Genomic DNA, 12394 nt, shown 5'->3' on the forward strand with positions numbered 1-12394 from the left:
AAAAAAAACCAAAGAGATGTCATGCAGCATTTGAAATTATGAAACTATAAGATTTATATTTTATCTGTGGCATCCCTTTCTGGCATTTGCTGAACCTTCAATCTCCTTTAAATCTCCTCGTATGTAACTTCAGACCTATAACCTCCAATTTTCTTCAGACACAACGCATCAATTCATCTTTTTATATTGAACTCTTGAGCAACATGGTTTTGTTTTTGTACTTTTTTAGGGTTGTTTAAATTATTATTTTTTTCTACAAGATTTGTGTCTGATAATGTAAATATAAAGATTATTCCTTTGATGCAGGAAAACTGATATTCTGCACAAAAAGATGAAACAAACTGTAAACTATTGCAGTGACTCCTTTGTTACTTTGCTTGTGCAATTTTTGCAAAGTAATTTAAATCCTCCTTTGATTATTTAAAAGTCCATTTAAGTGTCGATTATGTCTCAGGTCGTATCATCTGTCGGTCTACAGAGTCAGAGGTTAATGGATTTTGCAGTTTCCTTGCAAAAGAATCACACAACAAAAATGTGAGCGTGCTCTCGTGTGAGTTCACGTTTTCTTTCCACCACTGCACAAATGCTTTTTATTTTACAAACTTCACAGGTCAGCACACAACTCATCACATTTAGATGCTTTTTCTCCGTGTTGTCTTCCTTGTTGTTTGTGCATGTGAGAGAGAAAACAACAGACGGTCTCAGCTGGGTTTTTCTGCATTGACAGAGTTAATATATCCAGATTAAAGGGTCACACGCCCCCCACCCTCCCCACCTCCGCCACCCGGGACCTCCATGTGCATCACAATGAAAGTGAAATTAGGGGCCCTGGCACTTTTTCTGCTACGTTAACTTAATAAGACCCAAAAAACCATGAAGCCAACCAACAACGCGCACAATTACCCAGCCAGGCGCTCAGCCGTTACCTGAAAGGGGGTTTGACCGCTGTTGTTCTTCGTGTCTTTATTTGCTCCCCGGTAGAGCAGAATTCGTGCACAGCTTTCCTGCAAAAAAATAAATAAAATCATGAATGTAAGTTTAATACAATAACTGAATATTTACTGCTTTACATAGAGATGCATGTCATGTGTTCACAGTATGCAAAGCTTCACATAGAAAATTATTTTCTTTTGACATTTCCTCCTATCATCTTCTTGTAATATGCTGAATATTAATCATATAATATGGAAAATGCTATTAAACAAAGCAGGGTGGGACTACAAGTAAGTTATGCAGAAACGGCTAAAAGGAATGTCTTTTCACTTTGCTCTTGAAAACTTGAATTAGACACATATTTTAAGGTTTAAAATGATTGTAGGATGTAAACTGTTTTTCAGGTTCAGAATGGTGGAACTGGGTAAATGATCTATATTTTACTGCACGTGGAGCCGACATCCACTCGGATAAATACCTTGTTGTATAGAGCACAGATGTGCAAGGCAGTGTTTCCAGATGCATTCTGGGAGGAGGAATCGGCCCCGTAGAAGAGGAGGTGCTCGAGATGCTGCGAGTTACCGTTCTGACAGGCCTGTGCATGAACACATCACGGAGGAGAGATGGAAGGAGAGAGCATGGGGAAGATGTGGAAAAGGCATTTTCCAAACAAAAACAACCAAAATAAATAAATCAGTGAGGAAACAAGACGTACAGGAGAGTAAAAGAGGAACGGTTTATTGTTTAGTAAGAGAGGAAAACGAGGACGCAGAAGAGACGGGTGACGCCGAGAGGAGCTCAAGGTGACAGTCATAAAGTGACACCAGATTTTTAATTAACACCAACTCCAAACTCAAGAGGGTGAGAAACACGAAGAGAACACAAGTGAGATCCGATAATAATGATAATCACAGCTGGAACAATAAGTACCTTCATTAGAGCCACATTATAATATCAAAACTACACAAAAAGTTACATTTTACTGCTTCTAGTTTTCCATTTTGTCTTAAATCATCTACATCAGTCAGTAGAATATTAAACTGCATTTAGAGTATCATGTTACATGTTTAGTCAGTTTTAGACTGCAAATATAGTTTTTACAAAATAAAAGTTGATTTCAATTAATAGAAGTAATGGACTGAACGTACATGGAGGCCGACACAAGACAGTTTAACTTTTTCTTTCCTCCGACTCTTTAACTGACTCATACCTCACCATCTTTTCTCTCCCATAGTTTCTTCTTATTGTCTGTTGTCTCCATTCAGTTCCTTCACTCGTGTAGTTTCTGTTCTTTCTTTTCCAGATGTCCCATCATGGAGCTGCATGTCTCTGATCTGCGCTTGTCGTCGCCACCAACAGTTCTTCTCTTCTATCTCTATTCTGTCCTTTTCTCTCTCTGCTCTCCTCTCACCCCAACTGGTCGAGGCAGATGCTCTGCCCACCTCTGAACCTGGTTCTGTTAACAGATGCTCCGCCCACCTCTGAACCTGGTTCTGTTAACAGATGCTCCGCCCACCTCTGAACCTGGTTCTGTTAACAGATGCTCCGCCCACCTCTGAGCCTGGTTCTGCTAACAGAAGCTCCGCCCACCTCTGAACCTGGTTCTGTTAACAGATGCTCCGCCCACCTCTGAGCCTGGTTCTGTTAACAGAAGCTCCGCCCACCTCTGAGCCTGGTTCTGTTAACAGATGCTCCGCCCACCTCTGAACCTGGTTCTGTTAACAGATGCTCCGCCCACCTCTGATCCTGGTTCTGTCGGAGGTTTCTTCCTGTTAAAGGGAGTTTTTCTTCCCTCTGTTGGAGGTTTTTCTCCCTTAAAGAGGAGTTTTTCCCTCCTTGTTTATGTGGGAATTGTTGAATTGTTGAATTGTTGGTTTCTCCGTATAATATTGTAAAGTCTTGCTGTAAGGACTTTAATGTGTTCAGTGTCATGAAATAACCTGTGTTGTGATTTGGCGCTTTATAAATAAAGTTGAATTGAATTGAACTGCTTCTAGTTGGGGAGTTTTAAATATGCAAATTTAAAGAGTACAAAATGTAGCTGGTTCTCAGTGTCAGTGTGAACTTTAAAATCCCTCTGAACACACACAAACACACACACACACACACACACACACACACACACACACACACACACACACACACACACACACACACACACACACACACACACACACACACACACACACACACACACACACACACAGAGTGTGATGGAGATGAAGAGACGGATGCTGATGAAGAGTGCGTGATCACAGAGTCGAACAGGTCGATACCTTTATTGTCCCTCTCTGTCCACGTCACCGCCGCGGCCATGGAGGCGGGATGACGGGCGGGATGACGGGCGGGATGACGGGTGAGAGGTGTCAGTGTTTGAATGGCATGAATGAGGTTTTTGGACGTAGACACACACTGGAACACAGAGCACACTGGCACATTACAGAAAAAATTAAAAAGTGACGCGTGCATGCACAAAAATCTCGACCCAAACTGGGCCACCGACCCCGTTGGACGGAAAGATTTTGGTGTTACTACTTAAACTGTATACGCAGCACACGGGAGAATATCTGCATTCATTTTGAGTGAAAGAAATTACGCAAAATTGCAATTATGCAAAAAAGTCATCAGGTAATCTAAATGTATTCACGTTGTTGGGCAATTCGCTCTCAGAATACAAACGTTTTTCTTAGTGTGATCTCCGTTTCCACGGCAACACATGGGTTGTGACTATGAACTGGAAAACAATGAGTGAGAACAGTCGACTCTTATGTAACTTATGCAATGCTTACTACTCCAGGAAGTAGGCCGCCCTTAGCAACCACCTAGCAACAGAGATGATTTTATTGCTCCCTAGAGATGGTGTGATTTCTCCAAAAATACCACACATAGAAACAAAAAACTGCTTAGCTAGCTCAGTATTGTTGTAACTAAGATATCTGTCTTAAAAAGATATCGATGTACTCGTGTATTTCTGCGATATTAGCTCCGTGTCGTGTGTTAAAACTCGGTCAAGCTAGCCGCCGCTCAGATTTTAAGTGCGCGACTATCCGTGGTTTTACGGTACGGTACAAAAACAACATTATACGGCATATTACATCAAATTCAACTCCAATTATTTATACATGTATATATACAAGCACACATTTACCTGATGTGTCTCGTCCCAGCCGTTCTCGTCCCTGATGCCCAGCTTGCCGCGGTGGTAAAGCAGTGTTTCGCAGCAGGAGGTGTCGCCCCCTGTCAGCACAGTGTGGTACAGCGGCGTCAGCCCCCGCCGGTCCTTGTAGTCTGGAGACGCGCCCAGAGAGATCAGGACCTGCAGCGGTAAAATCACACCTCATCTACAGGCTGCTTTCAGATCTTGATAATAAAGAGAAGAGAAGGTGAGTTTGAAACGAAACGCAGTGGAATAATAACGATTTTAAATGTTGTATGAGTCAAAACAATAAGAAAACAAAGATCTCAAGGTGGTGTCCAACTTCGAGTTTAACTCAACACGTCGTCGGGGGTTCACGGAGGTCATGCAACACCTCAGACTACAAAGAAATTATGTATTCAATCAGAGTCTGACGCACATCTTTGTGCAGTTTAGCAGATTTTCTTTTCTCTGAAAAAACATGGACTGTAAAAATGTAAGACATGTAATTATCTCGGCCTGAATGAGTTTCTCCTCCGCAGGTACCTGCAGCTGAAAATCGGGACAAACGCCTAAAATGTAAATGTGGTGGTCGCCTTTAAAAACCAGGTGGTCTGGATTTAAATGGGATATTTTATTCATTTTTTTCTCTTGTTGAATAAAATAATGGAGTATTTTTGTTTGCGTGCGTTGTGTGTGTGTGTGTGTGTGTGTGTGTGTGTGTGTGTGTGTGTGTGTGTGTGTGTGTGTGTGTGTGTGTGTGTGTGTGTGTGTGTGTGTGTGTGTGTGTGTGTGTGGACTGCTGAGTGGGACGGTCTGTTTGTTTACTTACACAATAACACAAATAAAGATAAAGCTGTTATCAGTTTCAGGGTAAATATCCATCTTGTGAATATAAAACTTTGGTGTAAGTTGGATTTTCTTCTTTTAATGCTAAAAAGAAATGAAACCTCGTCCTCGTTAACAGTTAGATAACAGCTTCTGTACGACAGGAAAAACAAGATGTGTGCGTGTTTACCAGCAGGGCGGTGTGGCGGTGGCCTCGAACGGCCTTGTGGAGCGGTGTGAGTCCATCTTTGGCACGGAAGTCGATGTGAGCTCCTCCGTCAACCAGGACCCGGATGGCCTCACCTCCACCTGGCTCGCACTGCACTGCCAGCGACAGGGGAGTCTCTGGAGAACACACACAGATGGGGATGTGGTTGTTAATGGTTGGAACAGAAGAGGAGTCTACAAATATGATTATTTAGGGCCCACAGCTGGATTGTTCGCTCCTTGTTTGGATTCCAGGAGAATAGCAGCTTTCTCTTTTCATTATTATTGTCCCTGTGACCCTGTTCAGGATAAAGCGGGTATAGATGATGATGGATGGATGGATGGATGGATGGATGGATATATGTATATTTATTTTTTCTCTCCAAAACACACACTACAAAGAATCTCCACTAATCTAACTCGCAGTGATTGTATGACATCATACAGTATAATTATTTACTCTAATTGGTGGACGTCAGGTTTCCAATCAGATCAGTCAGAGCTGGCTCCTCCCCCAGCTCGTCCAAATATGGTCATTTCCTGCTCCAAACCGCTCTGAACTAGCAAGATAGTAAAAGCCAATACCCAAAATTTGGTTTGTTAGTGTTACATGGTCTGAAAAGTTTGGGAACCTCTGCTCTATAAGATAGCAAGGAAATGAATGCCAAACATGTATTTTTGGCCACTTTAAGCAAATACATTTTGAACAGGTGGAGTCCTGGATCTGGTCCTTAGTTTCAGATCCCTATTCAACTGTTTTAGACAAGAAAATTTGAGATATTTTCAGGCGAATTTGTTTGTAGCACAGCTTCTCTAGATTTCAGCTGGACATGCAGAGATGAATCAGTTACTTCCTGCAAATTCATTTATGCTAAAACGTCAGAGGCCAAAAAGAAAAAAGCCTTTTAGACCGGTTTCATCCTCCAGGTAGAAATGTTGGCTTCCAGCTAAAGGCTCAAAGTGTCCCTGCCAGTGCAGCGAGACTTTGCCGTTACACAGACATCCAATACAAGCAACAAAGAAACCCAATGGATTTATTTCAAAATAAAAGCAACGCTGCGTCACAACACTCTTCACACACTCTGCCCACTTCAGCAGAAGTTCAATGGCACCTACAGTGGAAGAGTGAGAACATTCAAAGTTTTCCCAGTAAGAGAGCGCTGGCTGCCATGGTGACAGGAATTTTTTTTGGCATTGAAGAAAAGGACTGTTGGCTTTTAATTATTTATTTTTTTAATCTCTGAACAGCTTCTGTGAATCTCTTTTTTGGGGGGGCTGGTTCACGGCACTGCCTCTGAAGCAGCACGTTAGGAGGATTTAGGGAATCCCCCCCCCGTTCAGCAGGAAGTGAGCCGCTCCTGACCGGAGCCGGGCTCAATCTGGCAGAATTATTTTATGTTGTATTAAAGGCATCCACTGTGAGGCTTCTGGAAAGTGTGGAGAGAGTCGGGGAGACGGGTCAGATGTAAAAAAGTGTTAACGATGGAGGGGATGTCTCAGAGCAGAGTGGCTCTTTTCCTGCCGGCGCACACCGAATGCTGCTTTTTAATGTCCAAACATCAAGCTACAACCACCAATTTCTGCTGATACCAAACACACAGCTTGATCGAGGTTTTTTGCAAACCTAAGCTTACCATCTACCCTCTTTTTCTTATTTTTTATGTAAACGACTAAAATTGTTTGTTGCTCTCTTACAATGAAAATAGTGTTCAGATATTTTACAAAATAAGGAGGTGCTGCTGCTTTAGTTGTTGTCATCAAAACGATGATTGAGAGTGAAGTAACAGCAGCAGTGTTTTACTCAGAGTCGGTGAGTGTTACGGGATTAATGCAAGAGTTGTGTTGACAAAAAAAATCAAATGAAATTTTGTTACTTTGCTCTCTTTAATTAAGTAATAGAGTCATTTCCTGTACCTGACTCCGCAAAGTTTACTACAGGGTAGAAATCAGTGTCCGCCAATCAACCCTGTTTCTAAAAAGGTTGTGAGGATGCCAAACAACTTTCTCCACGTATAACAACAGCATAGCTCCGTTGTAGAAGAGTCCAGGTACTAAACTGACCTTCCTGCAGTCCAGACCTGTCACCCATTGAAAACATCTGGAGCATCATGAAACAAAAAAATAGGATAAAGGAGACTGACAACTGTGGAGCAGCTGAAATCAGCCAAGAATGGGACCACATTTCACTTTCAAAACTCCAGAAACTGGTCTCCTCAGTTCCCAAACGTTTACAGAGTGTTGTTTAAAGAAGAGGTGATGCAGGACAGTGGTGAACTTGACCCCGTCCCCGTTCCTCGGGGCTCTCTGTCGCCCCCCTGTGTTCTGCAGGGGGAGTGTGATTCACACCAGTGTTTCCTGTGTTTTGACACTTTCTGCCTGAACGGCTGCAGCGACACAGAGCAGCTACACCCAAACTGTAAATGAACACACACACACACACACACACACACACACACACACACACACACACACACACACACACACACACACACACACACACACACACACACACACGGAGCACTGACAGGATCTGAGAAAAGCCAGCGAGTTGTGAGCAGCTCAGATCCTTCGCAGAGCGTGAGGCCGACAGACTGCAGGGCTGAAGGCAGAAAGTGGAAGGAGGAGGAGGAGGAGGAGGAGGAGGAGGAGGTCTGTAGACAGTTTAAAGGTTGAGTTCATACAGCAGAGCCTCGGGTCACAACACGTGCTAATTCAGTTGCAAGCCCACTTTCACAGTGGATGTTTGGTCCTGAGGGGTCATCACCCCCCCTCCTTTTACCTTCATCTCATGAATGTCTTGATATTGTCTTTGTAAACTGTGCTTTCAAATAACGGCACGACACATAGTACCGAGTAAAGACATTTTGTCCAAAGTGTGAAACGGCGAAGGCTCTGCAGCCCTCCTTACCGCCAGTATCAGCGTCCTGGTAGTTGGGATCCAGGCCCTTGTCTAAGAACTTGACCATCTTGTCCACAGCGGTGGTTTGGATGTAATCCATGAATTTCTTCAGGCTGGCCTGCGGGTGGAGAGAAGACGATTATTTAATGAATAATGAAAAAGGAGAGTTAAAAGTAGAAGTAAACATTGTAAAGCTAATGTTAGCTTTATGTCAGACACAAGCGTCTCCCAGCGGTGACGCCACCCGTCGGTTTGTGAACAACCGTAATGAAGCCGTCGTCATCTTTGCTAGTTCGGAGCGGTTTGGAGCAGGAAGTGACCATATTTGGACAAGCTGGGGGAGGAGCCAGCGGTGGAGCTGACTGATCTGATTGGAAACCTGACGATACTACGTCCCGTCCACCGATAGCTGTAACCTGACTGCACCACAGGCCTGTCAATCAAACAGACACGCCCACAAAAACAGGTCTTTTTGGAGCTGATTTTCTCATTTATGACGGCACTATTTTCAAAACGTGCCACCAGAAAATGAATAAGAAGGAGTGACTTTAGCTTGCAAAACCAAAATATCTCGTAATTTCTTTTTATTGATTTCGAATTTTACGAGAGAAGTTGAATGGGAGTCAATGGAGCCGGAGACTTTTTGGAGCCGACCTCTAGTGGCACTCGGTGGTATTGCAGCTTAAGGCACTTCAGCATGGGCCTGATTTGACAGACCAGAAGTTGCGTGCACTTTCATATCCAGTCAACGGTCTGTATCAAGCACAATACCTCAATGTGCAAGATGTGATACAGTCAAATGAAGTTTGCATGAATGGAAAATATGCACACGCACAAATGCATTTTTAACACCTGCGCAGTCATGCTTACTGTACAGTGTTCAGTAATTCAGGTCATTCAGACTGTGCGGGATCTCATGTCAGGGATCAGGAAGATGGCTTTCATACCTTCGTGTGCAGTTTGGCCAGCTGCTTCTCATCCAGGTTGGTCTGTTTGTACACTCTGGTCTTATAACGGAACTAAAAAAGAGAAAAGGGAACGAAGAGTTAATCCCAACTCAGAGGGCCTTTGTCCTCAATTCACTCCGCTTTTGGCCTAGATCCACAAACTGGGGCCTGCAGATTTATTGTACCGAGAAGCTTTATCTGGTTTGTTATACAAGCTTCCTCCTCTACTTTCACTGAGGACAAGAATTTGGAAAGAAACGCTCGGGCTTTACAGCACTTTAAAAACGGTTTAGGGCCGTAATGTAGCATGAAAAGAAGGTGACTGCACAGACTGGATAAGAGATTAGCTGGTGTAGCGCTAAACAGATCAGGGGAACAAAATAGTTCTCCTGAAAGAAGTGTGTATGAAACTCTATTCATAAACCATAAACCAGGGTTCTATGTAACTTAAACAACTCAAGGCACGGTTACAGTAGATGTTGTTAGGAAAACGTTGTGAGGTGAAAAGTTTAATCCTACTACACGGATCATAATGCTGTAACACACCAGCCTCTTTGCTGGGATTTGACTTTGTCACGTGCATCAGTGACACTTAAAAATATACTAGTTATAAATAAGCATGTCAGTTCCTCAACATACTGCACATTTACATTAAACTCCTCTCGGAGGAATCGCATCAACAATCTGTTTTTGCTGCACGACAACACAACACTGACATCTTGAGGACATAGAAGTGACATCACAAGAGTTTCTTTGCAGCTCTTGTCAATACGAGACTGGAGAAGTACCTCCAAGTACGGCACCCCTTTCTCAAAGGACTGTGGGTAGTCTCTGAGCAGCCTCTCCTCCTCCAGGAACTTGGCGTCGTGGCCGTCGGTGGCGGGCTGGAACAGACCGTAGTTCAGGACGTCTCGCAGAGACTCCGTCAGGGAGCACAGCACCTGCTGCTTGGCCTTCCACACGGTGGCGTCCGGATTAAACCGCAAACATTTCTGATACAGAAGGACGAACATCTCATTTCTAAAACAGTTGTGATTTATTAAATGACAAATTGCAGTAAGAAATGGTTATAAAATGAGGCCACAAATGTGATGTAAGATACACGTGAAAACACACAATAATATGCTGGGTTATTAAACACGCTGGGTTGTTTATGCCGGGTCATATTTCAGTTATTTTTGGGATACTGTTAACAGAGTGTTGGGTTAAGTAAGATGGCTTAAAGGGGTTATAAAGGGTTCAGTTGCTGCTGAACACCTGATTGGGTTATTTTGTTCATGCATATTGAATTTTCTATATTCTATATTTAAATAAACTATATAACAGCAGGATCTTGTAATTTTAACTGGCTAACAACCAACCTGACTTCTGAAGGAGACGGCCGTGCTGCTTCATCAGCTGCTGTTCTCAACTGGACCGCTCAGAGAGCACCTGCTATGGCGTTGGTGGATAAATTTCCATGCATTGGTCATATTTAAACCCACCAATAGATGAACCAAAAAATAACATGCAGCTGGACTGTGTTTATCATACACATTAATCTTCAGAGAAAAAAATTGTATTTCTTTAGTGAATCTCAAAGAAAGAAACAGACAAAAGGATTCACAACTTTTCATACATATAGAAACGTCAGAGGATAGAAGAAAAAAAAATTATGAAATGAGATAATTGAACCTGTGAAGAGCTAAACCCGCCTGAGGAGCTGCAGTCCGCCTCATATGGGACAAATGGAACGAAAGCAGATAAGTCGGTGCTGAGATCATTTTCTCAAGCTCTTCAGTTAAATGCAGTTTTGGGAAACTCAACGACATTTATTTCACAGCTGGTACTAGTTACTCTTCAGATTAAGATTTTACATGAAACACATGAAAAGCTTATAAAATACAACACACTGTTTTGGGCTTGTGACTGCTCACCAAAAACAGCATTTCCAGCAAAAGATTTCCCATACAACAGCTTTAATAAAGTAACTGTTAGAGGCTCCAAAGAGATGAGAAAGAAAATTAAAAAATATGAAACAGTTAAAAAAAAGAAATCAGAACTTTCACAATTTTAATCTTTCTTCTTCATGTCACATCTTTGAAACTCGTAGGATGGAAAAATAAAGCCAATACAGAAGTGCCTCGAGCTGCAATACCACTGACGGCCACTAGATGTTGACTCCAAAAAGCCTCCGGCTCCATAGACTCCCATTCAACTTCTCTCATGAAATACAAAGTTAATACGTCATTTTGGTGTCATTCACTAAAGTCAATCCTTCTTATTAGTTATCTGGCAGTCCATCTGAAAATAATCCCTCATTCATTAGATATTAGGCCTCAGAAAAGAGGTATGATGGGGGGGTCTGTTTGATTGACAGGCCTCTGGTGCAGTCAGGTTTCAGCTTTAGGTGGGCGAGTCAGATCCACAGATGTCTGGATAAAAAGATGATTAAACGTGTATTAAACGTGTCTCAGGATGCCTCGGAGATGCCGTGACCCTAAAAAGCTCGGAGCCGCTGCACTTCAGTGGATCTCTGAGGCGGACGATGTGCTCACCGACTGCAGCGACAGTGGACCTGTTCCCCCGCTGCGCCAGAAGGGGGAGCCAGCGCCAGAGTAAAGTGGGTGATTCCCAGCGGCCTCAGTTATCAGGGAGGATGTGAATGTCAGTTTGGTGCAGCTCTAAGTGTCTCCGGTGGGGTCGTGAATAAATGTATAGCGGCTCAGAGGCTCAGTCAGCAAAGTGGAGCGTAACTCACTACACAGATGGCTGACAAGGTTTTTGGCACTGCCCCCCCCCCCCTACACACACACACACACACACACACACACACACACACACACACACACACACACACACACACACACACACACACACACACACACACACACACCTCCCTCTCCCTACCGCGCTCCCTCTTCTTGGCCAGAGTGGAGTTGGGTTGCTTTCTGACCTTGAGGCGGCAGCGTGATGATCGGCCCACACAGCTCTCAGCCAGCTGCAGGAACCCCGGCCTCACCGCGCTGCTGGAGGAGCTCTCATCTGTAGCCAACACTTCTTCTCACATTCATTCATTAATTGTCACTCATCTTAATCTCTTTTCACAAACACACGCTGACACACGGTTCTGTGTGTGTGTGTGTGTGTGTGTGTGTGTGTGTGTGTGTGTGTGTGTGTGTGTGTGTGTGTGTGTGTGTGTGTGTGTGTGTGTGTGTGTCTCCTACAAAGAAAGAGATAAAAAAAATGTTCAAAAAAAACGTGCACGGGGGTTTGTGCAGAGGAGTAGCATAACATTTTCTCCCTCTATTTTATTCAGTATCTCCGTTAGTGCACAGCCAACCCGGTCGCCACGGCAACCGGTTCATTAGTGGAGCAAGCTGCTTGTTGCCATAGAGACATCCCTGTGTTCCCTAGGAGATGGGGTACTGGGAGGGTGTGCGGGCGCTTGTGTGTGAGCATGTG

The 12394-nt window shown here is 43.5% G+C and overlaps 1 protein-coding gene across 5 annotated transcripts in view; it reads right to left on the reverse strand.

Annotated features, from left to right (window-relative positions):
• Positions 1 to 12394, reverse strand: part of shank1 (SH3 and multiple ankyrin repeat domains 1) — a 66804-nt gene that overhangs the window by 26211 nt on the left and 28199 nt on the right. For all 5 annotated transcript variants that reach the window (XM_069717549.1, XM_069717548.1, XM_069717547.1 and 2 more), the window contains exons 3-9: positions 9739 to 9942; positions 8951 to 9022; positions 8013 to 8121; positions 5088 to 5242; positions 4082 to 4249; positions 1412 to 1528; positions 927 to 1004 (exon numbers count right to left, since the gene is read on the reverse strand). In XM_069717549.1, the coding sequence (XP_069573650.1) occupies positions 927 to 1004; positions 1412 to 1528; positions 4082 to 4249; positions 5088 to 5242; positions 8013 to 8121; positions 8951 to 9022; positions 9739 to 9942 (903 nt within the window). The remainder of the gene's footprint in view (positions 1 to 926; positions 1005 to 1411; positions 1529 to 4081; positions 4250 to 5087; positions 5243 to 8012; positions 8122 to 8950; positions 9023 to 9738; positions 9943 to 12394) is intronic.

The sequence above is a fragment of the Brachyistius frenatus genome, unplaced genomic scaffold (genome assembly GCF_029030835.1).
Source record: "Brachyistius frenatus isolate BFR_SWC_R1_liver_20210118 unplaced genomic scaffold, ASM2903083v1 Contig_176, whole genome shotgun sequence".
Classification (NCBI taxonomy): Eukaryota; Metazoa; Chordata; class Actinopteri; family Embiotocidae; genus Brachyistius; species Brachyistius frenatus.